Here is a 25,871-nt window from a genome sequence, read left to right on the forward strand (position 1 = left end):
CATCTCTCTTTTTGGGGATCTGATGTCAAAACACGGAAAGAAAGACCTACCATCGAAGCCAGCCAGCCTGTCACGGGTGCTGGGAGGTGTATTTTCTCTGGGAGAAATGCAAGCCCAGCCATCTCTCATTTCATGAGGCGGCCTGGAAGGCGAACAACAACACAGCGGCATCTTGTGATTGCATCCCCTCCTCTATGCTGCCTGACCTTCTCGGAGGGTTAGACCGTTTTGCCCATTCTTTTGACTCTGTTTACACACCGTTATCTGAATTTCCTTTCTCTTTGTAGTTTTTTCCCATCCTTTTCCAATTTGGATTTCTATCATACATGGACCGAGAAACAACTTGAACTTGTAGGAAAGAAGTAGAGAAACGCCGGATCACCAGTGTCAAATCATGAGAATCTCCTTCGCAACCTCATCACCTCCTCACCAACTCTGATCCTCTCCGGATTCTCTCGCCAAGGGGCGTAAAAACCTCTGACACCATAGACCTTTTACGCAAGATACCCACGAAAGGGCGCTCACACAATGACATCCCTCTTCCCCCGCGAAGACGCCCCGGGCACGACAACCCAACCGGCAGCGCCCACCGCCTCCTCAACCGCAACAAGCGGCATGACCCTGCCCCTCCTCCTCGCGATAGCAATAGGCGGCGGCGTCCTCCTCTTCATCTGCCTAGCCTTCCTCCTCATCGCCCTCGCAGGCCGCCGCCACCGCGCCGCCGCCGCCGCCCGCTCAGACAACAGCAACAGCAACCCCAACTCGGCCTCGTGCTCGCCGCGTACAGACGCAGAATGCGGCGCCTCAGAAGCCGGGGACCGGTCCCCGCGCACGCCGAGCCCGCGCCCGCGCCGCCTCACGAAAGCGAAGCCGGGCAGCCGCGACGGCAGAAGCCGGTCGTACATGGACATGGCCGAGATCCAGCACCAGCGGCGGCAGCACCAGCACCGGTCCTTGGCGTCCATCATCGGCCTCCCGCGGAGCAAGACGTTCAATGTGTTTGGGAATTCGGATGCGGAGGGGGGACAGCAGCGCGGCGGGCATCTGCGGAGGAATAACAGCTGGATCGACGAGGACGCCATCCATGGGCCGAGAGTGCAGAAGGACGACCGCAGGCTGAGTATTCGGGACAGCTTCATCTTGCGGACGCCCACGCTGCCGGACTTTTCGACGTTCAAGGAGGAGGAGGCGTTTGCGAGCGAGCTGGGCGGCGACGGCGGCGACGGTGGCCAGTACGCGATCACGCAGCCGCGGCCAGTGAGTCTGCCCGCGCCAAGGGGTAACCCGCCTCGGATCCCGCTGCCGAGGACGGCCTCGTACGAGCTCGCAGAGAGATTGGCTGCCGCCGCGAGGGGCGGTCCCCCTGTGCCGGCTCCATCTCCTCAGGGCCCGCGGCCGGCGCCACTCCCAAGGCTGCGCCATAAGACGACCGAGTCTGATTTGGCGGAGATCCTGCGGTCGACGGAGGAGAGGTTGATGAACGGAACGCCGAGCAACAGTCGGCCTGCGACGCGGCAGAGGGCGAATTCGGCGTCGGCGGGGTCGAGCGTCAGGACGCCGAGGGGGTCGCCCACGAAAGGGGGATCGCCCACAAAGTCGGGGTCGCCAGTGAAGATGCTGGGGTTGACGTCGGGATCACCTGTCAGGATGGTTCCGCGGTCGGCATCGGGATCTCCCGTCAGGATGGTATCGGGTTCGCCTGTCAGGATGGCGCCGCGCTCACTATCGGGGTCACCTGTGAGGATGGTGCCGCGTTCGCCGACGAAGCCGCCATCTCCGATCAAGTTTGAGTCGTCGCCGGAAAGGAGCGTGGTGATTCACCATGTCGGACAGGCGTTGGATGCGAGTGCGCAGCTGCAACTTCAGCATCAACTGCAACAACAGCAAATCCAGCAGCAGCAATTCCGGCAGAGTTTGCATCAACAACAAATGCAGCAACAGCTACAACTGCAGCAACTGCAACGCCAACAGCAGAGGACGCGCACCCCGAGTCCGCACAAGAGGATGGTTGCGCCGGTGTTGGTACAGACACCGGTCCACAACCACCGCCGCAACACCTCGCAGTCATCAGCGGTCTCAGATGCAGATAGCTTATTCGGAGAGACGACGCCAGAGGTTGAGCACGTGTTGCCCACGGGGCTGTCAAGTCCCAGTCGACGGTCCGATCACGAGTCTCCCGGGAGCAAAGGGGAAAAGCCAGAGGAGCGGTGCATGTCGATGACCTCCCTCGGGAGCAACGCATCCTCGTCGCTGTCGACACTGTACAGCGTCAACGAGCCAGAGGACGACAGCAAGACGGGCGGCCAGGGGGGTGGCATCATACGAGGCCGGAAGCCAAAGGGGCTGACAATCGACACGGCCATCTGCGATCCGTTTATCTCGCCACCCATCGTGCCGCCGAGGAGCCCGAAGCGGCAATCTTCAAGCCTGCCTCCCCTCCGACGCATCTCGCCTCCGGAAGACAAGACGCTGATCGAGCCCCCTTTCAATTCCAGATCGGCGAGCAACTCGCCTGTGCCCAGGCCGTTGGATGTTGTGAAGCGGAGCAGCGTGGTGGAGAGAGACGGCGGCCGGTTATCGATGATGTTGCCATCGGACGACTTCGCCCCGTCGCCGGAGACGATACGCCCCAAGAGCGTCGCGTCGATGAAGCCCGTCTTCTTGGTCTCCAGCACGAGCGTGGCCAGCATGAAGGCTAGCCCGGGAACCTCTCCTGAAGATAACAATCGCCGCCCCGAGATGCCGAATAAAAGGGCCACCTTTGGCCAGAAGCCTGTCTTTCCGCCACCTCTCAACCTGCGACCGGGCTACGGGTCACCGAATCGCGACGCGTTGACGATGGGCAGCGCCGGGGGCGGCTTCACAAATAGTGGTACATCACCTACCCTTCGCTCGACAGCGAGGGACTCTCTCGACAGCCGTGGCTCGCACTCGCCCACGCGCCGACCTATTCCCAGCCCAGAACTCCCCAGCGAGGCGAGACACGGCTCACCCACGCCAGGACGGTATAAGCGCCGCGGCATGGCCAGCAGCCCCATCCGCGAGCGCATGCAGTCACGCCAACCAGCAAATCCAAGGGACAACCGCACCGACAAGGTCATCCCGAGCACCTCGTGCCCGTCCATTGTGCTCAACAGCAACTCCTCCTCAGCTAACAGTTCACCGAAGCGCGGCTCCTTCCAACACCGCGACTTTGCCGTGATGGGGCTACAGTCGACGGTAGCACAGCTGCGGCGGATGAACAGCCAGATGAGCACCCTCAGCGCGGGCTCCTCCGTCTCGGACCCCGACAGCCCAACGCTGCCCAACTTCCGCGGGGGCGGCTTCAGCCCGGATCGCAGCAACAGCCGCATCAGCAAGATCGGGCGGCAGAACTACCTATCGCTGGGTCTGAGCCAGAGCCAGAAGGCCAAGCGGAACCCGCGCGGGGCATCGATCAAGGGCGCGAGGAACTCTATCGCCGTGATCAAGAGCCGGCCTGGGGGTAGTGGGAGGCTGGATGAGCTGAAGGCCGCGGTGGAGGAGAAGGAGAATGAGAACGAGGAGGAGGAGGAGGCAGAGCGGCCACATAGTATCATCAGGGGGCCCAGGCCGCTTAACCCGACGCCGAGGAGCGCGGTGAGGGGAGCGGCGCGGGCGAGTACGGGGATGTTGGAGAGTCCCACGAGGAGGGCCTGGATCGATGCGGAAGAAAAGGTTGACAAGGGGAAGCAGAAGAATGAAGAAGACGGCGGAGGGTCCAGGCTGAAGGTGATGGAGGTTTCTCCGAGGAAGGTATCCGATGGAATGGCCGGGCCCAGCAGAAGCGGCTCGAATTTGAGGATTTGATGGCCTCGTTCTTTCTTTTGTATTTTTCTAACTGTAACCATCATTTTCAGGGACAGCGGGCGTGGTTTCTGGTGTTAAGATCGGACACATTACGGAACGAGATATACCTACACAACTATTAGTATAATTAAAATGGCACAATCACTCTGATCAAATTACCTAACGAGACCAAGTCTCGGCAGTTCTCAGTACGCCGTGGAATCATCATAACAGCCGGAGCAAGAGAACATTGAGAAAATGAATTTCCTACCTCACACTGCGTCCAGGTCCCGATCTTTTTGGTATCATGCCGCCTCCACTGCGCAAACACACTTCCTCTATGGCTCATCCACACGCGGGCGCTTGTTCTCGGGATCGTCGTGGCCGTTCACACCGCTGCCGTTGACCTCATCGTGGCCCCTGACCCTTCCCGCGCCCTCCCCAAGCTCACCGCCCTCCTCGCCATTCTGCCCGCCGATCCAGTTCCCGTCCGCATCAAAGTGCAAGTGAACATTCTCCGCCGTGATCCAGCCCCCGCTGCCCGGGAACGAAGGCGGCAGCCCGCCGTCCGCCGCGCCGTGCAGCACACCCGTGTACCCCTCTACGGGCTCGTAGTCGCCCTCGAAGATAATGCGCCCGCCAGCGTCGTCGTCCATCTCCTCGTCCTCGTCGGCCGGGTCCGGGTGCAGATCCGAGCACGTCGAGATCGCTTCGTAGAACTTTTGCACGTCCGCTTGCGCGCCGTCCGCCAGGCCCGGGACGATGGTCAGGTCGACCGTGTCGTAGTCGTCGTCGCCGTCGCCGCCGTCCGCGAGCTGGAGCTGCATCCAGATGGCCTGGAGAGGCTTGTCATCGGCGATGGTGCCGACTGCCTTGACGGCGTGGATCGAGATGGCGGGGTACGAGATGCCGACACCTGCTCCTGCCGCTGACGAGAAGATGATGAATTGCCTGGCATCCACACGTCAGCTTCATCTCTCCTCCGACCTCAATTGAGTGTCCCAAGTAGTCGAATTGCTTACTCTGAAGTAACAAAGACCGACACAGTCTGCTCGACCAGCTCCTCTCCAGCATCCCTCAACGTTGCGCCTTCGGGGGCGCTCGCGGCGCTCGATCCATCGGCAGGGAACACGACAGCCAGGCCGCCCTTTTGCGACGCAGGAACCCACGCCCTGGCGGCCTCAAGGTGGAAATGCAGCACTGCCTTCTCGGGGGTGAAGGACTGCGGAGTTTGCGACTCCCACTCCTCGATCGGGGTGTAGTCCGCAACTGCGGGCGGCGTGCGGATGGTGACCGGCAGCATGTTGACGGCTTTCCGGAGTTGTGCTAAATCGATGTTGGACCCTTTCAACGGCGACATGGTGGGGTTGGCGTCGGAGGGAAACACAGCTTTCTGGCAGAGGAAAGCTCTTATCGCTATCAGCACGTGATTGGACCTGGATCTGGTTGGAGATGATGTAATCTTAAAGGAGGAAAGAGGGAAGGCGGTGAGGTGCCTGTGCGGTCTGCTGAGGAATACGTGCCTTTTCTCCATGCTCGGAGGGGTCTGAGCTCTCTCCACACCGACACACGGCTTCTCCCCGTCTGCTGGACCTTGTCGCTGTCGCCGCGGGGACGACAGAAGCTCCACGCAATCACCACCACCACCACACAGACACTCCGCGCATCTCTTGCAAGTCTCAGGCACAAGACGCCGCGACGCAAGACCACATGCTTCTCTCCCAAAGCTGACCCCGTCCTCCAAAACGGCTTTCTCTTCCACTCAACTGAACCACAACTTGCCCAAGGAAAGCTGCCTACCCATCGCCCATCATGTACAGCAACCGTAAGTCCCCCCTCTCCCTCCATCGCCAACACCATCAGAACTAACACAACCACCCAGGCTCCCACCCCCTCCTCGAGCAGGTCCCCCTGACAGTCTCCCCCTTCATCTCCCTCCCGACCGCGACAACCCTCTCCTACAACTACAAAGCGATGCCCTCCGCCCTGCCCCCCTCCGCAACCGGCATCCCCGCCGCCAGCCCCGACGACTCCGGCAACCCGAACCCGCAACCCGCCGACGCCAGCAACAAGCCCAAATACGTCGTCTCGCAGTCCGGCCACGCCGCCCACCCGGACGACATCATCGCCTCCTGCCGCGCGCTGCAGGCGCACATCGAGAAGATGCAGGCGGACGCCGAGCGCGACCTGCGCGAGCTCGAGGAGCGCATCCAGGCACGCGAGCTCGCCGAGAAGAGGCGCGTGGCGCCGGGCTGGCTCGACAGCGACGCGCGGCTGCTCGAGCCAGAGCGCGCGGGCGGCGAGGAGCTGCAGGATGCGCAGACGATGGCAGCGGGGCAGGCGGGCGCGAGCGAGATGCCGGTGAATGACCAGGGCGCGGAGCTGGATCGGGTGTTTGGCGGATTGAGTATGAAGTGACGCAACCAGGTGATGACGAGGTGTGGAGTGCTTTTGCGGTTGGCGATGTTTGAAATTCAGGTTTGGCGTTATTCTTGGGTGTTATGGGGGCAACATGGGCTGTTGATATGAGGCCCCTTTGGCGGATATTTGCTTCACGTTTCATGGTCGGCTGCAGACGCCAGCTTGACATATAAGCATTGCTTTACTTTTGATTTCTAACGAGGGTTGCTTGGCTTGTTCTGCCGGGACCTCCGTAGTGTGGTAGAGACAACACCGAGATGTTCCCCGTCTTTCCGCCGCATGCTTACTCTTCTATCCACCTTTGTCGTTGTGTAGTATATTCCAACAGATGTTTATGTGTGAGAGGTATATTTGGCCTCATGGTCTTGCCAGAGTAAGAGTACCTAAGAAGTCGGCCAGAATCTGACGGTGTGACCTTTCTCGCCGGACATTAGATGCCAGAACATAATTACACACGGATCAAATGGATGTACGGCAGGAAGATGCCTGGCAAGGAACGATGACTTTCAATCTCGTTGGCGGCTCACTTTTTTGGGCATTCAAGATATGCTGCGGTGTAGACCGTCACAGCCGGGTACGACAGGTAGCTCAAGTGTTCTCGTTATCCTTTCTGCCGAGACTACAGGGTGTATCTGTGTTGACTGAGGAAAAAGGATTAGTGATTACCACCTGATGTGCACTTCAAAGCTTCAGAGCAGAAAATTTAATGACGCGAATAAGCCTTGGGGTATTTGATAAGAATAATTACTCATTAGATCATGCTAGAAAGTATTTACAGAAGAAATTCATGATTGATGCTTTGCTGTGAAAGCGTGCCTACTCCCGATCGAAGTCGAAGCTCGCGTCGGACTTCTTGGTCCACTGGTGCACCAACCGGTCGCCGGAGCGTTTCTTCTCACGGAACAACGCCTCCGTCATGTACTTGTACAGCCAGATGTTTGCACCGTTGTACGCAATGCTATGGTCGCTGTCGGTGAAGGAGAGCCAGTTCATCTTGTCGTTGGGCACGCCCGCGCTGACCAATAGGTCGATGAGCGCGGCGGCGTTCTGGTAGTGCACGTTGTCGTCGCCGGTGCCGTGGAGGATGGTGAACTCGCCGGCAATGTTCTTGAAGCCGGCGGGGTTGCGGACGGCCGTCTCGTTGTAGCCCTCCTCGTTCTCGCCCAGGCTCTTCATGTAGCGCTCCGTGTAGACCGAGTCGTAGAAGCGCCAGTCGCTAACGGGCGCGACGATTAGCGCGTGGGAAAAGACGCCCGAGTCTTGCTCGACGACCTTGGCCGAGAGGTATCCGCCGTATGACCAGCCGAAGATGCCAATCTTGCCGGCGTCGACGAAGGAGTTCTTGGATGCCAGCTGCTCGGCGGCCCAGATCTGGTCGAGGGGCTCGAGGCGGCCGAGGTGGCCGGCGACGAGGGATCGGTAGGCGCGGCCCTTGTAGCCTGTGCCGCGGTTGTCGACGGTGTAGGTGATGTACTCGAGCTCAGGGTCCGAGGAGATGAAGGCCGACCAGCTGATGGTCTGGTACCGCTTCGTGACTTGCTGCGAGCCGGGGCCGCCGTAGGGGGTGAAGAGGACAGGGTACTTCTTGGAGGGGTCGAAGTTGGCGGGGAGACGCTGCATCACGTTCAGGCAGTATCCGTCGGGGTGGGTGAGCTCGAAGTAGGTGATGTTGGGCAGCTTGTACTCCTTGAGGCGCGCGACGAGGGCGTCGTTGCTGGTGATGGTGCGGATTGGCTCGGTGGAGTTGATGGCGTACAGCTCCTGGTAGGGGACGTTGGGGCCCTGGTAGCTGAGGATGTAGTAACCTCCCGAGGCAGAGAAGGAAGCGCTCCACATGCCATCGACTTTGTCGTCAACGAGCGCCTTCTTGGTGCCCGCAGGATAAGACACGGAGTAGAGGTGACGCTCGGTGCTGTGGTGCTCGGTGGATTGGAAGTAGACGAGTTGTCGCTCGGTATCGATCTTGACCACAGCCACGACCTCCCACTCGCCGCTGGTCAGAGGGATGGCGTCGCCGCCCTTGACGGGGTACAGGTACAAGTGATTCCAGCCAGTATGGTCGGACAGATCGAGGTAGTACGCGTCGGTAGTGTTCTGCAGGGGGCCGATGTACTCAATGGCCAGGTTGTTGTCCAGCCAGCCGTCAGAACCGTCACGTTCACGGATAGTCTGGGATGCGTAGCCATCGACATCGACACGAACAACCTTCTCTTGCTCTTGAACGCGGTCGAAGGCACGGTAGACGAAGCTGGTATGGTTCTTCGTAACCCACTTCAACTCACCGACGACGAGGTCGTCAGCGGGGAACGCGTCGATGGTGACGGGAGTGGACTTCTCGCTGCCGACCTCCAGCACGGTCAGCTGGACGGTCGGGTTCGTGCTGCCGACCTTGGGGTAGCGCAGGTCCAGCTCCTTGGGGTACGGGGAAGCGATCTTCTGGTTGTCCATGTAGTAGGGGATGGTGAAGGTCTCGACGCCGGTCTCGTTGAAGCTCAGGTAGGCAACGTACTCTCCGTCGGGGGAGAACCACAGCGTGCTGCGACCACCGAAGATCTCCTCCTCGTAGACCCAGTCGGGGACGCCGTGGAACAGATCCGGGCCACCATCGTTGGTGATTTGAGAGACGGTGCCGTTCTTGCTGAGGTAGAGGTTGTTGCCGCGAACAAATGCCTGCAATCGTGTAAGCTGGGAGGTTGCAAGACCGCGCTCAATTGGCCGATACTTACAATGGCGTCGCCAACAGGTGCGAATTCGGCGTATTGGACATCTCCGAGCGCCTCGGGCAGCAGAGGCTGGAGGGCGCCGGACTCGACGTCCAGAATGGAGTAGTCCGCAAAGTACGAGTAGCGGTACTGCTTGGTGTAGTTTGTGGCGAAGAGCACCTTCTTCAGGTCCGGGCGGATCCAGTACTCATGTACACCAGCGGGGAACTTGTCGGCAGACACAAAGGTTTTGTTATCGCCTGAGATGATGTCCACGATGACAAGGCCGGCGTCGTCCTGTTCAATATAGCGGCCGTCGTCTGTGCCGGAGAGCCAGCTGACGGAGCGGGCGCTGGCGCCGAAGCGGGGAGAGACGACGGTCTCATTCCAGGTGACAATCTTGTCGCCGCCGCCGGAGGGCTGGTGGGGCTCGCGGTCAATGGCGGTCGCGACGCCCACGAGAAGAGCGGTGGCTGCCGCGACGGCGTTGAGGAGACGCGCCATTGCAGTCTGCGGTGCTTCGTTCTGTGCGGAGGAGAAGCGGCGCGAATAGGGTCGAGGAGGTTGGCGGGGGAGGGGAGCGAGAAGCGGAGAGTTCGAGAGGAAGACGGGTCACGTCGAAAAGCAACCCTGGGGCTTTATAGCTTCCCGGACGATGATTGACGAGAACCCGGACGGCAGGTGCAGCGGTCGTGCGATTGAACGGGAGCATTCGCAATGGTGCGCATCAGGCAGGTCGCATTGCCCGCTGCTGGTGCTGCCGCTGCTGCTCCACGAGAATTAATGGAGTTTGGCGGTCCAACTGGCGGTCGCAGCAGCACAGGTTCATGGCGATGCATGTCGTGCTCGGAGTGCCAAGACGACTTAAGATTGGAGCTTCGCAGCTTCAATGACGGTCGTTGGTCTCGGCAGCGACTGTGAGTGGTTGCGTTGGCTCAGAAAAGGTTGGCTGGGGGCATGGAAGCAAGCTGCAAAAGAACCCGGCCCGGCGGACTACTCCCAGCGTCCATAACGACCTGCCAAAGTTGGTCTGATAATCCAGCTCCCAAGACTTTGCTGTAAATTGGATTTTGGAAGTACCACTGAGTAAACAGCGAGAGATTCAATCATTCGCTGCTGGGGATGCGGCATCGGGGCGAGAAAAGACAGGAAACACGAGCACGCGAAGAAGAGCCAAGTTGCCAAGACCAAACACCGCGAAGCTGCAGTGGGCAAAATGACCCAGTTCGATGCCGCTTCGGGAAGGTTGCACCTCGAACGGAGCGGACGGGCGGGGACCGCTGCATACCAAGATGGGTACGTACAAGTACTCTGTACTCACTCTGCAGTGGTGAGAGGAACTGATTGTGTGTCGTAGGATTGCTAGTGAAGGTGCACGCGTACACTACATACGGGAGGAAAGGAATAAGAAATGCCAAAGGGCGGGCACTGGCATCATACTGGAATGCGGGCAGCCCGGTCTCCCCCACCGAGCGAGCGATCGAGTGTTGCACTGCCGGCGGCACTTTTCATTTAGTGTTCCATCTTGCCTGCCTTCAGTAAGTGTACCTTCACTACCCTAAGCAACCTTAGTGTGAGGGAGAGTTGCGGGTACTCAAAGCTCAAAGTAAGGTATGTAGGTTGCTGATGCAAGGCACTGAGTTTATCGCGTGGTCGACGGGCATTTCAGATGGTGCAACCATTGATTGACTGGAGTCTGGAAACTGGGGACATGCAAGCACTCACTCTCCAGTCACACCGAGTCTTTTCACTCACACTTTACTTACTACTTACTAGGTGCTGTGCTCTCATCAGATGAGGGGCATCTCATCTCACTCAATGATATGATGTGAGAGCTGATATGAGCGTATGTGAGTACCAAGTATCCGTATGTACCCCCCAGCTTAGGAATCCAATGAACGTACCCCATGTTATCTCACCTTTCTTTAGAAATAAGTGGCCACAATTAAGACATCGTTGGCTCGAGGCTTGCTTGCACGTTTGCTGGCACGGTCTGTCTTGGGATTCTCGCCGGCCGCCGAAGCTAAGCGTCTTCAGTCCCCCCCTACCTTACCTTTTGCCTTACCTCAAGGTACCTTGTCATGCTTGTGTAGGTGAGTGTGGTGAGTGAGGACGGTGGCCCTCGCCCAGCCGGAAGACCAGCGGATGCTCCCCGGCCCGCCAATGGAGCGTTTCCCCCGCTGGTATCGTGCCGTGCCACCTGCCCGCCGGACTTAGTGTCAGATCGGCGCGTGTTCGGCACCTCGGGGCTCTTTAAGCCGCCAGCATTGACTTTCGAGGTTTTGAAGGCAAACCCCGTCATTGGCCGCCCACCTACCCGAACTCATTCACGCCTGCCCTTCCCCGTACTGGCGCCTCTCACCTCTCACCTCTCACCTTCGGTGTGCGCGACATTAGACACACCACGCCATGCATCACTTCGCTTCCTCACAGCTGGCAGCCATGCTTTCCACCACTCTCATCAGCCGTTCGACTTGATCATGCCACGCGGGTCAAAACGCCTCTAAACCGTCAGAATGCGAGCAATCCTCACTCAACCAACTGAGACACACTCAGCCACCCCTCAACGTTGTCAAAATCAATGCAGAGATGGGTGTTCAGCTAACCAGGGACCACCACCCAGAGACAAGGGACATTCCACAAAAGAAATACCGCCCTAGCGGCAGTAGGAATATCTCCCGCAGTTCACCTACCCTCACTCATATCACCACACACACTTCAACAGTTGTGAACCCTGGCTGCGCATCCACAAATCGACAACAACATTCGCCTCCCCGTACCCCCCGGCCGGCCCTGCGTGTCCCCGAGATGGGCCCCCGCCCAACAATAAATTAAATCAAGAAGAAGAGTAACATCAGAGATCGCCCGCGACTCACCGGAATTCCTCATAGGGCCCGCCCCCCTCCAAGACACGACCAACACAACCTTACTCCGTACAGAAAACCACAGAACGTCCACTGGTGATCCTCCAGTCCCTCACCCCTGGTAGAGCACTCCAGGCCCTGTTGTCTCATTCCCGTGTCTTACGTCACCCACTGAAAGGACAAAAAAGGCCCATCGATGAGATGTGACAACAATCCCACCCACGCTCTAAACCCGTCCGGGGGGGTTGAACAGCTATCGACAGCGACGACCCGATCTCCCGCCTGCATATTCCCCCAAGCCCATTCTCGATTGGATTCTCGATTGGGGGTGGAGCCCTTGCCTTGACCATCTCTTGAGTGCTCACATATTTCCGGCGGGGATCAGGATCCAAGAGAAGACTACCGTGCCATCAGATGGGGCAAGCTCTGCGGACGGAGGAATTCTGCTGGCATCCCCTGCATATAGGGGTATTTTTGCAAAAGAACTCTGCATCGAGCCAGCCTTGCTAATCCAGGGTTCTGCCGAATGATACCCGATACGGGAAGATCTAGGCATGGCAAGGACAAGAAGGACGGCGAGGAAGAAGAAAAGAACAAGTCCAAACAGAATGGCAACATCACACGGTGATCCCGCTAAGGGCCGTAGCATCCCGCATCCTGTCAGATATCAGATGTGAGCAAAATCAGAACCAGCTGCGGGACGAGACGACGCGCCCTTGTGCCCATACCACCAATCACCTCCCGCCTAGTGTCATGCATCCTGCCCACCGACCGATTTGGCAGACACCTCGACACTGACCATGGCGCTTCGTGATATCATCTTACGCCCGCCTCACTTTGCCAGCCAGCCAGCCATTTCCCCAAACGCCCCCCAAGAGCCAAAACCAACAGTCCACGGTCATATGATCCGTGTCAAGGCGACAGGGTGAGACAGTCGACGACATACCATCACAAGCCCAGGACCAAAGGAAAGAGTTGCTGGAGGATTTAGCCCCGTGGGGGGCAGGGGGAGGAAGGGTAGTAGTAGCGTCGTTGGCGATATGCCATCACTGCGCCTTCTTGGGACTCTGTTGCGAGAGCAAAAAAGTCTCACACCCGGGACTCGGGGGGACTTGAAAGGAACACGTTAGCCACCCCCTGGGCAAAGATCCTTTCCCTCCCCCGAACGTATTCCTCCTTTTCCATTATCAACCCTCGGGTCTGCATGCCAATGTCGCAGTTTCCGTCTGCCTGGTAAATTAAACCCTTCGAGCACCCGTCAAACCCCATCCAGCAGCACATCCTGCCTGTCACAGAACAGTCAAGTCGAAGGAAAAAGCATCTTGGATACTAGCCCTCCTCAACAACCATGATCCCACCGCATGGGATGGAACATTACATTGTTTCCAATCACAGTTGACCATTGCCTAATGCTTCTCTATTCACCGAGTTGTCAAAGGTAAGGCGAGAACCAAAGAAGACACAAAGAAAAGAAAAAAACAAAGTTCACTTCTTATTCCCGGAGTCTTCGATCCGGGTTACACTCGACGTGGTTCACCATACTGACTGAACTGTTCGAAGCTCAGACTTCCTGTCCTGCAGTGAATCAACTACATTCGGGCCTCCTACGAAGAGCTTTCTTATTTGAGAAGAGTTGTGGAATGCTTGGGAGGAGGGGGGAGAACCAACCGATCTGTATGTCCATCCTTGCCTCGCCCCTGACCACTTCACCGCACGCACGCCCCCCAAACGACGAAGAAGACAAAAACCCAGAGAAAGTCCACAACTCGAGATATCCCAAAATCCTCCAACTTACACGCAAACTCTCTCAACTCCTTTTCCTTCCCCCCCACGGTCATCATGACTGCGGAAAGCATGTCTCCTATTAGGGAGGACTACATCCGTCAGCTCACCCCTTACACCGCCTTCCTCGCCGCCCTCCGCGCCCCCGGCTGCCCCGCCGCAACCTTCGACCTCGTCCACTTCTCCGACCTCATCCACATCGGCCGCCTCCCCGGCAAAACCGGCGCCCGGACCGTGACCCACCCGGCCTTCGCCGCCCCCTTCGTCTTCAAGGGCGTCAACTTCGACGTCGCCCGCCACGACTTCCGCGAGCACGTCGAGAAGACCCTCCTCCACGAGATCCGCACCCTCTGCACGCTGCCGCCGCACCCCAACATCATGCCGCGCCCGCGGATCCTCGTCGTCGTCCCCGACGGGGACGTAGACCGCATCTGCGGCTTCCTGCAGCCCGTCATGGCGCGCGACAGCGTCGACGAGCAGGTCCTCCGCGCCAACAAGGCCAACACCCGGCTCCCCCTCGGGCTGCGCGCCAAGTGGTGCTACCAGATGGCCCTCGCGATCCAGCACACGCACCAGGTCGCGGGGAGCTACCACATGGACCTGAAGCCGGGTAACATGCTCGTCGACGGGGACGACAACGTGCGCCTGATCGACTGGGAGCAGAGCGGGGTGTCCATGTTCACGCACCCGCCCGAGGTGGCCATCGACCAGGAAGCCGAGGAGTCCTCCATCCTGAACAACAACAAGAAGAAGAACAAGCCGCGCATCATCTACACGCCGCACGAGGGCGCCCCGCGCAAGAACCAGAAGTGGGGTTTCCCGGACTGGAACGTGTTCCCCGAGTGGAAGCGGACGTGCCCGCGCGCGGCGGAGCTCGCGGAGGTGTTCAGCCTGGGGCGGACGATGTGGATGCTGCTGGAGCAGGTGGAGCAGTCGCCGGACGCGGCGGTGTGGACGGAGGCGTCCAAAGACGTGCCGGCGGCGTGGAAGGCCATGGTGATGCGCTGCATCGAGCGGGACCCGAACGACCGGCCGGAGCTGGATGAGGTCGTGGCGTTTTGGGAGAAGCAGGTTTTTCGTGATTTGGACTAGCAGGGCGTCAACGGAGCGAGCGGGCATTCACTAGTTTTGGGGAGAGGACTGATTTCCTCCCCGTTGTACAATTATGGTTGTGATGTTTTGTTTGGATACACATGACAAGCGTTCGATGTTTTTGAAATAAAGATGATCTGAAATCACTGGTAGAGAGAAATTCCAAGTCGCCATGATTATCATGGAATAGTGTCCTATCGGCTGTAAAAGCCATGCAAGACATCGTCTAGATAGGTTTGAAATATCGCTGGTCAACAATAGCAGCAATGCGTGGAGGACGCTCCCACCAATACGTTACTTCACACACGGGGGACCTGGTAATATTAACACATGTACAGTATTTCCCACCTATGGTTACTCAAGCCGTTCTGTTGGAAAAGTCGCAGCCAACAAGGCCTTGACTGAATGTCATGTAACGCCTCACGAACTAATCCGAGTTGCTCGGCTTCATGGTACTTTTGTCTGGCGTTAAGCGAGGAGGCAGTAGTCGCCCTTCACAACCTTCGCGGTCTTGCTTTTCCACGCCCGGTGCGTGATACGAAGGCCTAGATCCACAAACAGTACCCATTCCATCCAGGTGATCGAAGAGAACCTCACGCGTTATAATCCCACATCGACAAGAAGCCGTCGTCACAAACCCCCATTCAGCTAGACAGATACCCGTGTGATCCTCCCCTGGAAGCGGGTTCACGATGCATATCCGCATTATCCGCAAACGACACACCCCTCGTGAACCCAACTAAGCCCCTTTTGCTATTCAGAATGCGCCGCGTGGGTATGATGGGGTGTGCGCCTTGGTACGCCGCGATTCCCTCTCCATGTTCTCGATATGATCGTAATGTTGGTCCACATACGTCGGAATCAAGCTTCTCGCTGGGCCCCGTTGATGCTGCTTGTGCTGTCGGCCGAGACCCCAGATTGTCTCCTTGAATTTTCGCCCACTTCTGATTGGGCATTCCTGGCCTATCAAGTGCTGCGAATCCCGTCGGGGCAACATAGCGACGTTGCATGCACCGGTCCTTCTTGAGCGTATCTTGGTGACCACCCTTGTTGGACCCCGATTCCAACGATCGCCGGGCTCACTCGCAGCGGCCCAACCAGCGCATGGGAGAGACTGGCTAGATCCCGCCACTTAAAGGCTCTGCTGTACCTATCGACATTGAACCCCACCATGATCCGATCTCTCGTACTTTTCGGGTACGCCAGATACGGAACCGAATCCGAAATCCTAGAGTAAGGTCCCGCTTCTCTATCCTTTGGTAGTTGGACATTCCTAATACGTTTCGCCTTGGTGAAAACAAGGCTTACAGACGAACGGTTCTAATTGCTCACAAATATGCAAAAGAAAAAGGAAAGTTGACCATCAATTTGACATTCAAAGATGACGACCGGAGATAGTTCTAGGCCGAGACATCATCCGAGTCCGTTCTTCCTCCATAGTTACATTACGTGTTCAAATACAATCGGTTTTCAACAAGGCTCAGTGTAACTTCGAGCCTTCAATCCACGGCAAAGTCGGTTGTGGGATGCAAGGGTATTGCATAAAGTGGTCTTTGCAACCAATCACAGGTTTTCGCAATTGCGGTCCGTAAGCCCTGAGGATGCCGAATCAGGCTGGCATATCACTCACAAACCACCAGCCAGCCTCATGCTTATTCCTGAATCCTGATATCACAAAGAACACAGGTTGTTGTTTGTTTTGCATTCTACAACACAGATCTAGCCTCGCCTACAGCAGGTGTTGGGGGTAATTTGTAAAAATCCGGACATCGCCATGGACCCTACTGGCGACCATTCACGAGATCCGCTCTGCGCTCTCTGCCAGAGATTTACGGACGATCTCATAGCCTCAGACTTTGGCCGCCGCTATGAGCTTCCCAAGGATGGTATGTGGACAGAGAAAATGATCTCGGGGAAAACTCATGGCTTTTCCGGCCATGGCCCTGGCTTCATTCACTACAAGACTGCCAGTAATCTCGAAAATAGCGCTCAGAGCTGTGCCATGTGCCGCGCCATCTGGGACGGCCATCGCCCGGAACATCGGCTGCTGATCCGCCATCTCGCTCTTTTCGCTGGATATTATTCAGTAGAAACGGAACCGAAACGCTCCATCCAGGCGACGTCGTTGGACGATCGGTGGCAGACAACTCATGGTTGCGCTTTCGATATAAGCATTACACGTCCTTATGAAGGAGAAATTTCCTCCTTTTGTCTTTCAGATCGAGCAAGTAGGAAAATGCCTGACTTTGCGCGAGCCATTCCGGACAGTTCCATGTCGTCAGACTCGTTCGAGACCGCACGATTCTGGATGAAGAATTGCGTCGAGAACCACTCAGCCTGCTCAACACCGGCACGCGAATTGCCAACAAGAATTATTGATGTCGGGACCATCTCCGGAGCTCCTGCCTCCCTACTCATCACGAATGGCGTTTCTGGGCACTACGCAGCTCTAAGCCACTGTTGGGGCGGAAATATTCCGTGCAAGATGACAAAGGACAATCTCAACGCCTATAAGAATGCTCTTCCAATGCACGTCCTGCCGCAAAACTTTCTCGATGCTATAACACTTACTAGAGAGCTCGGCCTGCAGTATTTGTGGATCGACGCCGTGTGCATCATACAAGACTCGGCCGAAGATTGGGCCACGGAAGCAGCGAGAATGGCAAATGTCTACAGCAACGCGAGAGTTACAATATCGGCGCTGGACTCCGCCGGCAGCACCCTTGGCTTCCTCGCCCCAAGGTCCCATAAAAGGGTCAATTTGGGCCAAGGATTCATTTTTTCCGAACGTCCACTGGACTACCGCCAAGCAATCGCCGGGGGCCTCCTCAATAGCCGCGGGTGGTGTATGCAAGAGTGGGCATTATCAAAGTTCACGCTGTCCATTGGACGCGAACAGATGTATTGGGAGTGTCCGACCATCACGGCTCGAGAGGACGGGATTCCTCATGACGCATACTACTACGCCACACCCATGAGCTTTGAGGTAGCGCGTAAAAACCTATCCCTCGGAACTACGACGAGCTTGCAACATTGGTATACAATTGTGGAAGAGTTTAGCAAAAGAAGTCTGACTTTTGGCGAAGACAAGCTGCCAGCGCTGGCAGGTGTTGCTAGTCGTTTCGGATCGACCAAAATTGGCGGTTCGTATGTTGCTGGGCTTTGGGCAGAGGAAACCCTCCAAGGCATTTTGTGGCGAGCGCGTACGTCTGGTGCGTATGGTAAGGAATTTCCTCCGGACCTGCGGTTACCAGCGAAGCCGCGGGCTCCAAGTTGGAGTTGGGCTAGCATTGATGGGGAAATACTGTTCCCTATGAGGGTAGGAAAGGTACCCTGGCAGCCGCATGCCTCCATCCAAGTCCTGCGGATCGATATGAATGTTGCAATGAACGACTTCGCGGCCCCAAAGGTTGAAGGCGCTTTGAAGCTGCGTGGACTCATCGCTAAGATGCGATATGCTCCTGGTAATAGGCCCAAGCGTAGTGATGCAGTTCACGAAGGCAGTCTAGCCTTCGAAGGAGAGACGCGTTACGGAGGGACTATTACCATGGACCGTGACCGCGCAGTGACACGGGATTGCTGGGCACTTGTCGTGGGGCAACGGCATACTGATATTCTCACTCTCGAGGAAGTGGGCCACAATAAGTTTAAGCGAATAGGATGTGGTTCGAGAGACTTGAAGTTACATGGCGATGACAGCTTCTCCTTAACGGATATTTCATTGATTTGAATATTTGAGTGTACTGGGAGGGACTAATTCGGACGTGCGGGAGATGTAGTCAAGTCGTTCCGAATGTACTGTCAATCTGAGCAAACATCATACTAGTCCTTGGGAGCCGGCGCAGCTTCCGAATCGTTGGCTAGAAGTGCTTCAAGCTCTGCTCCTCGTTTCCGCCTTTCTTCCAGGGAAATCTCTTGCTCAGGCGATGTTGACCAGCCAAGGCCTAATTCGGGGTACTGGAGCGGGATTTCACCGTCGCGGGGCAGACTATCTAAGTAAATGGGCCACGGATTTCCCATCCAGGCATTACTGGACTCATGATCCCGGCGTTGTTTTGATGTCAAAGGGTGAACAAGGACACTGAGCACGGTATTAGATACAGACTTGGGCATTGTGATGATTGGCCTCTTTGTCTGGTTATCTACGCACCTTAGGTTGCCCCGATTTGATGCCAAATAGTAGAAGACATCTGAGAATGATGAGTCGGGAACCCAGACTAGTTACGACTGATTAGCCTGAACACAGATGCGCTGATGTAATTTCAGGTCTACAAACTTTCGTATGATCCGGCGGGGTGAGGGCCGATAGGATACTCATTCACTCGGAACAGTGGGACAGCGACGAACGCGCCTGTGCATCAACGTCAGTGGCTGGTACATGAGCATCGTGATAGACCAGTGTTACCATCGCGGCGAAGCCTTAGCACTGCATCACGAAGCGCAAGCGCCCGCGCAGTCTCCGTGGGCGACTGCAGCAGAAAGTAGATATGAAAGTGCCACTCCCGAGTCCGACTCTCGACGACCGTCTTCAAATCGTCCTGCGGCGCGGGCAGCGTGGATTGAGTGACCATGGTCATTCTGAGAGAGTAAACAAACCACAAACGTTCAAGCTTTGTTGTTGTTGCTCTTCCCCGACTTCTTTACGGAGGCGGAGGCGCGTTCGGAATGAAGTTAAGATTCCGGTGTGGCTGAGACTACCCTCGGAAGTTGGACATGCGGAGTAAACAGCTGTTGGAGCACGCCATTAACGTGGCTTTTGAGTGCGGCGGCCGCGGGATGAGAGACGGACTCGGCTACGACCGGTTAGAGCGGAGCCGATGGAATCCGAGTCATGATTACTCTTGATTGTTGCAGTGGAAAAAAACAGCCTTGCCACTTTTTTCTGCTGCCAAGTTGTGGCCGAAATTGCGGGGTTTTTTGGTGACACTGGTAGTAGCACTGGTAAGAATCTCACGTGTACTAGTTGTGATGCTCGAGGAATGGTGCACAACTGATCACGTGGGATCGACTGCAGAATGTTGGTGTCACATTACGAGGCAGCCGGGAATAAGAACAGAAAGACCCAAGGACATGGAATGCCATCAAAAGTTCGGACAATCATCTACTATTTGGCTTCAGTAAGGGCACTCTTGAGAAACCTGTCGATGGAAGGGATACAGAGCTCGTCGTATTTACTTCCACCCCGAGTTCGGACTCGTATCCAGCATCAACATCAAATTGGTATCAACACGTAAGCTGCAGGTTGAGATGTGTACGATTGATAGGCGGGAGTCCCCGAGACACCAAATCCGAGACACAAAGTCGCATCTTGTGCGATAAGGATGCCCAATGCAGATGATCGACTCCCCCTGTCACGCCTGCCTTATCAGCTTCTCACACTAGCAGTACCCCAAAGCGGCAGGACATTCCAGAAGAAATTCCATGCCAAGTTGTCAGCATCAAAATACAACAACAGGCAGAAACATAGCAATGACTCTGCATATTTACCACGCTGTGTTCGAAAGCTGTGCCAGGCGCCACTGGGCCATCAGGGTAAGACTTCAGAAATGACACTGGCCGATCACCGAGTATCTGGTCTCACGTTTCACAAACTTTCTGCGCATACACGGTAACATTTTGCATGTGATTGAGAGACATCAACTCGAACTCAATTCTTGTTGGGCGTTGGAAGGAATCCTGCTTGCGGGGATCGGTATCGAAAGGTCTCACGACAATAATCACAAACAAGAAACTGCATGTGAAGAAGGAGCATATGCCAACGGCTCGTCCATGATATAAGCTGAGATTCTGCCACGGAGCTTATTTGTGTTCGGTCAGGCTCCCAATCTCATCTGGTTCAGTTTTCAGTTGTTCTCTCAGTGATCCGAGATCACGACAACATCACCATGGCCTCACCCGCAGCACAGGCGTACAGCGTCGAGGTCTACGAGACCGTGGAGACCAACAACATCAAAGAGACCATCGAGGTCACCTCCGTCGACAAGGATGGTGAAACGCAAGTTGAGAAGGTCGAAGTCGAGCTGCCGGCATACCACACAGCCCCACCATGGCAGCTTCTGTGGGATGACTTGAAGCTCTTCATCCTGAAGGCTTACAAGCTCCCTGTCGTCGTGTTCCCGTTGGCCTACCCGCCTCGCCTCAAAACCAATTACCCGGCTCTGGATCAGGCCTGGGTCCCTCACATGATTCGATTTGGCGCCGTCAACCGCGCCGTCACCTACTTCCAGAAGAGGTTCCAACATTTCATCGACCCTTTTTACCCCTCTGGTGAGATGGACGAGCTCTACCCCTCCGTCGGAAACCTCATCTGTCTGGCTGCTCACACCGTCCTGATCGCCACTCAACTCGCCTTTCTTTTGTCTCTCCCTTTCATCGCAACCTTCCCGTTCACCGCGGTCCTGCCCTACGCCATCGCCTTCGTTACCATCAACTACCTCGCCTGCATTCCTCTCAACTCTGGTGTCACGAAGGGTATTCTCAAGTCTCACGGGACCACCGAATCCGACAACTGGGCCAAGTACGAGAAGGAGGAGTGGATCTTCCTTAACGGTGTCTCTGTTGGGTAAGCAGCCCATCTTCAAACGAAACCAATTCGATGATCGTACTGATAAGATACAAGCTCCCACTGGCTGCAGGGCAACCTGAACAGACTGTCGAGAACCTTCCATCGTCCCATCACTGGTGTCCACAACAAGACGTGAGTAACTTGAAGTCCGGCGATCAGAAATCCACGGTCTAACACATTTGTGACAGAGCTGGAATCATTTTCGACACCATCCAGTGCCTCGTGGAGAGATGCTTCTACTTCGGCACAACCGACACCAGAGAGTGCTACGCTCTCATCGCCGGGGCTCTCACCAATCCCGTCAAGGATCGGGTCGTTCTCATTCTTCACTCTCAGGGCGGCCTTGAGGGCAGCATCATCCTCGACTGGCTCCTCTCCCACTGCGCCCGCAAGGACCTCAAGAAGCTTGAGATCTACACCTTTGGAAACGCTGCCAACCACTTCAACAACCCCAAGATCGACGAGGGCGAGTACGTCGTCGGACATATTGAGCACTACGCCAACGACGGTGACTTTGTCGCCGAATGGGGTGTCACCCACTTCAAGTCTCTGATTTCCAAGCAGGCCAAGGAGGCCAAGAACCACTCCAAGAAGTTCCACCTCCACAAGCGTCAATCGCATGAAACTGCCATTGGCAGCATTCTCGGTGTTACCGCCAGACAGAACAACTTCAGCGGACTTCTCTTCAAGAACAAGGGCAAGTGGGGCCACCTGCTTAACCAGCACTACCTGGACAGAATCCTCCCTCTTAACGACACTTTGACTGGTGTCGTTGAGAGCAAGGACGGTTGGGGCAACAAGCACTTCCTTGATGCCGCCATGGTCCAGGGCAGAGGCCTCCGCAAAGGCGACAAGAACAAGGTGGCCAATGAAAGCAGACTCTGGAAATACATCAACGGCAGGGAGCCTGGCATGGTCAACGGCAACTAAAGAAGGCAGAGGCTTTTCGTGAAGAGTAGAAGGAGGACCAGTAGAGAGGGCGTATCGGATTTCCTCTACCATGCCGAGTACAGCTCGCAAGGTACGGATTAGTGTTTCAACACATCCCCCCTTGACTACTCGTGTCTTCAACAGCACAACTACCATTTAAACCTATTACATTAATCTCAAAATACAAATTTGGCTTATGCCCCAAAATTATTATGATACATGATCTTTCAGCAGTCACCTCAGTGAGTCACTACGAAATCTTGGATTAATTTTAATTATAATTTAAACATTATGTCCTATGTGCACGTAACACGCTGGTGTTCTTTTTGCCGAACGAACTAGACAAACGTCGTTCCGTATCCCGACTGCTCACCAGTGAGAACATCAACCTCAAGTGGAGCTTCATAAGCAGCGCCAGACGCGCTGAACGCCCCGTCCAGAGCCTCGAATGGGATGTTCCTCCAAGTATCCTGGATCTTGCGCGCGCTATTCAGAAACTCTGTACGGACACTAGAGTAGTTGGCAGCCACTAGCTCGCGGTCCTTCTTCACAAACTTTCCGTCAACAAGGACGTGCTGGATGTCACCAACGCTGGCGTGAAGAATGACTGCAGCGACAGGGTCGATCCAGCCAAGCAGCGCAGGGCTCTCACCGTCCCATACAACAACATCCGCCTTGGCACCCTTTGCGATGACGCCCAGGTCGGGACGGCGCAGGGCGAGGCCGCCATTGCGGGTGGCCATGAGGAAGGCCTGATTAGCGGTCATGGGTGTGGAGGTCGGGACCTTCCAGTGGGCCAGGACCTGCTGGTAGAGCAAGCGGCGGGTGCTCTGCAGCCAGAGACGAGCCTGGGTGAGGATGTCGGTGGAGAAGGTGAAGTGGGTGTCGACGCCGATGGCGGCTTGGTCCTGAATCAGGTGGCTGTTGGGGTGGGTGTGGCCGTAGTGCATCTCGGATTCTGGGGTGATGGAGATGTACTGGTTTGTGGAGCGGAGGAGAGAGGCGCCGCGGTAGGTCAAGAATGAAGCGTGAGAGAAGACGACGGGGATGCTGGTGTTGAGGGCGCCGACTGCATGAAGGTCTTCAGGGCTGTTGGTAACTAGAGGAGATGTCAGTGACTTGGACTTGTTTGAGAGGAGGTTTGATAGATAACTTACTGCCCCAAGGCCCCTGAAGACTGTGAGTTGTAATGACCGAGACGTTGAACTCCCTGAGTGCATGTTAGCAAATGCCTCGAGGCTTCAGTCTCGTGGTGAGAAATCTTACTTGGCAAGGTCGACGACAGCATTGACCTGGTCAAGGACCGGGTCGGGACCGAAGAAGTCGCAGGCAACGCCAAGGCTTGTGGCAGACCCATCAAACTCGGCCCTAGTTGCGATGTCTCTGAAATTCGCAAGCTGCTCAGAGACTGTGTAATTGGTAACGTTATGGAAGGCATAAGACCAGAAGACTCTTGCACCGCTGTCGATGCTGCCTTTCAGTCCGGCCTCTGCTGTGGCGTTGGACCACGTATGGTGAGCGTGGTCGAGAGTCGTAGTGACACCAGCATTGAGAGCCTCATAAAGCCCTGTCAACTGGCCGATGTAGACATCGTCGGCACTGAGAAGGCCAGCAGCGGCATATTCTCCGTAGCGGGTGAAGTACTCAGCGAGGGACGTGTTAGAACCAATAGTCTTGAAGGCAGTCTGCCATCCGTGGCGATGAGTGTCGACGAAGCCGGGAGTGATAATCTTGTTGGTCACGTCCACAACCTGCGTGTCGTTACCACTGACGGGCTGGTTTGCAGCCTCCTCGGCGGTGTAGATAGCCGTGATCCGGTCGTCGGTGATTAGGAGGGAGCCGTTGCGGACGACGTTGAGCGAGTTGGTCTGGTCATCGAAGTCGACGATAGTGCCGCCCTGTAGGAGGACCGACGAAGCGCTGGCCAGACCGACAGAGGCCGCTAGAGACGCTACCAAGTTGAAGGTATGCATGTTGAGTGAAGCCTGTTGCCGGGTTTTCCTTCAAAAAAGCCTTCTCTCACTGCAGTCGGACGATGAAATGTGACTGAGCATCAACGGGGCCGTTGACCTGTTTAAATACTTTCTCGGAGTAACGTCATCCCCACACCATTGTTTGCTGATGCTCGTATTATCAAGATTCAGAATTTGAATTGGTACTTTGGGCAGCCGTAGAGCTATGTGGATATCCGAGCGTGCCAATCCGGCGCCTTCCGGCATGCCTGAACTAGCGAACGCTCAGCATTGGGTGAGATTCCTTGAGAAATGCCAACCACTTCCTAGCTCCATCATGTGCCCGGCGTTTTTTGCCATCGGGTGGGGATCCAGAGAGCTGCCATCGGATAGCATCGTTGTAGAAAGGCGGAAGATGCGGTCATGGAATACCCGGGAGGACACCACCATGGGCCCAGAAAGACGTTTAGGTGGGTACCTGACATCGTGACCGCCGATGCTCTCATGCTTCTTGGTGGGTAGCTCGGAGGCAGGCTTTAGCTTGTATCTCCACAAATGGAGATTTCAAATGCGACGAACGGGCACTTTATTCTGGGTTGCGTACAGGTTCCTCTAATCATTCCTGGTTATCATTAGCGGCCAAAGCATAACTTAACCTCTAGGCACCCATTCGGATTTAGGATGACGCGCCGTCTTACTGCTCGAGAGAGTAAGCTTGTTGGATTCGACAGTCAGTTTTTTCATAATCCGACCAATCAAACAAAAGAACCTATTCCTGAAGCAGAGATCCGTATTACTTCTCCTCGGATGTAAGGCGGTTTGGTTTCTTTCACCACGCTCCTGGTTCATCTTGTGATGTTTTCCGGCAGGCTCGGATCATGTTTACTCTTCCTTCTTGGCAGCTTGCAATTGTGGTTCGAAACATTCGAACGCCCCCACACTCGTCAGCGCTGACTGAAAGTGGTTCTTCGGTTCGTGGCTGGCTAAAATGCATCGTCATCATCCGGCGGGAGAAGCGTGGTATTGGCGTGGATGCGGGTGGAATCAGGTCGGTAAAGACCCGCTTCGGCAGTTCGCCGGACCCGCCCTAGAGTCCCGGACCGGGATGTTCTGTGGCGCGCGGGAATCCCCGGAATTCCTGTCCGAACTACCGTATTACCGATCCAGTCGTGCATGTTCTAGAAGAGAGAAGACTCCATGGGATTCGTAATATCCATCCCAACGAGTTCGTCCAGAGCGATCTGCATCTCGCAAAGGTCGCGATTGTGGCTCCAGATGCACGTGCTTCGTGCCTGCCAAGTAAAATGCGTATGACCTCTGAGATGTCAATCAAAAGAAGGTTAAACTTTGTGATAGTGCCAAGACGTATTAGAAGTCAATTATCTTATCGTAAAGTTAATCTTTCGCAACATCAAAGACGCATGTTGAACCAGGCCAAATGTGACAACGCATCACCCCAGTGACCCCCAAAGACTGGTTCCGACATTTTGGCCCCTCACAATTACCCTCAATGTTGACGACGCTTACGATGAGTGACATCAATGGCAAGGGCAACGTAAGAGCAGTCATAGTGGATGAGATCTTGCAGGACGTGACCCGAACAGGGGCCTAGGGGTTTAACGGACTTACGGACTTACGGATATCCACGCCACGCGTTCACAGCTATCGCGTGACACGGAGAGAAATATCGCCCTAGATCCTCGGTTTTGATAACATTCAATCAAAAGATGCATGTAGGGCTTGATACTCACTTTTT

The 25,871-nt window shown here is 55.9% G+C and overlaps 8 protein-coding genes across 8 annotated transcripts; 5 read left to right on the forward strand and 3 right to left on the reverse strand.

The window, feature by feature from the left end:
- Positions 1–528: 528 nt before the first annotated feature.
- COL26b_008314 (uncharacterized protein) lies at positions 529–1,424 on the forward strand (the record flags this gene model as incomplete). Its single annotated transcript, XM_053181077.1, has 2 exons — positions 529–1,232; positions 1,331–1,424. The coding sequence occupies 2 exons, from the start codon at positions 529–531 to the stop codon at positions 1,422–1,424; spliced, it is 798 nt and encodes a 265-aa protein (XP_053034959.1).
- A 787-nt stretch (positions 1,425–2,211) lies between these two features.
- Positions 2,212–3,828, forward strand: COL26b_008315 (uncharacterized protein; the record flags this gene model as incomplete). Its single annotated transcript, XM_053181078.1, has 1 exon — positions 2,212–3,828. The coding sequence occupies one exon, from the start codon at positions 2,212–2,214 to the stop codon at positions 3,826–3,828; it is 1,617 nt and encodes a 538-aa protein (XP_053034960.1).
- Positions 3,829–4,145: 317 nt separating this feature from the next.
- COL26b_008316 (uncharacterized protein) lies at positions 4,146–5,167 on the reverse strand (the record flags this gene model as incomplete). Its single annotated transcript, XM_053181079.1, has 2 exons — positions 4,146–4,758; positions 4,830–5,167. The coding sequence occupies 2 exons, from the start codon at positions 5,165–5,167 to the stop codon at positions 4,146–4,148; spliced, it is 951 nt and encodes a 316-aa protein (XP_053034961.1).
- Positions 5,168–5,619: 452 nt separating this feature from the next.
- COL26b_008317 (uncharacterized protein) lies at positions 5,620–6,225 on the forward strand (the record flags this gene model as incomplete). Its single annotated transcript, XM_053181080.1, has 2 exons — positions 5,620–5,632; positions 5,690–6,225. 2 exons carry the CDS (start codon positions 5,620–5,622, stop codon positions 6,223–6,225), a joined length of 549 nt encoding a protein of 182 aa, XP_053034962.1.
- Positions 6,226–7,044: 819 nt separating this feature from the next.
- On the reverse strand, positions 7,045–9,434 carry DPP4 (diacylglycerol pyrophosphate phosphatase; the record flags this gene model as incomplete). The annotated part of the gene is made up of 2 exons (XM_053181081.1): positions 7,045–8,898; positions 8,955–9,434. 2 exons carry the CDS (start codon positions 9,432–9,434, stop codon positions 7,045–7,047), a joined length of 2,334 nt encoding a protein of 777 aa, XP_053034963.1.
- A 4,199-nt stretch (positions 9,435–13,633) lies between these two features.
- COL26b_008319 (uncharacterized protein) lies at positions 13,634–14,668 on the forward strand (the record flags this gene model as incomplete). The annotated part of the gene is made up of 1 exon (XM_053181082.1): positions 13,634–14,668. One exon carries the CDS (start codon positions 13,634–13,636, stop codon positions 14,666–14,668), a length of 1,035 nt encoding a protein of 344 aa, XP_053034964.1.
- Positions 14,669–20,553: 5,885 nt separating this feature from the next.
- On the forward strand, positions 20,554–22,163 carry COL26b_008320 (uncharacterized protein; the record flags this gene model as incomplete). The annotated part of the gene is made up of 2 exons (XM_053181083.1): positions 20,554–21,230; positions 21,422–22,163. 2 exons carry the CDS (start codon positions 20,554–20,556, stop codon positions 22,161–22,163), a joined length of 1,419 nt encoding a protein of 472 aa, XP_053034965.1.
- Positions 22,164–22,501: 338 nt separating this feature from the next.
- Positions 22,502–24,136, reverse strand: COL26b_008321 (uncharacterized protein; the record flags this gene model as incomplete). Its single annotated transcript, XM_053181084.1, has 3 exons — positions 22,502–23,262; positions 23,321–23,373; positions 23,430–24,136. 3 exons carry the CDS (start codon positions 24,134–24,136, stop codon positions 22,502–22,504), a joined length of 1,521 nt encoding a protein of 506 aa, XP_053034966.1.
- Between the last annotated feature and the right edge of the window lie 1,735 nt (positions 24,137–25,871).

The sequence above is a fragment of the Colletotrichum chrysophilum genome, assembly GCF_026319265.1.
Source record: "Colletotrichum chrysophilum strain AFK26 chromosome Unknown scaffold_72, whole genome shotgun sequence".
Taxonomy (NCBI): domain Eukaryota; kingdom Fungi; phylum Ascomycota; class Sordariomycetes; order Glomerellales; family Glomerellaceae; genus Colletotrichum; species Colletotrichum chrysophilum.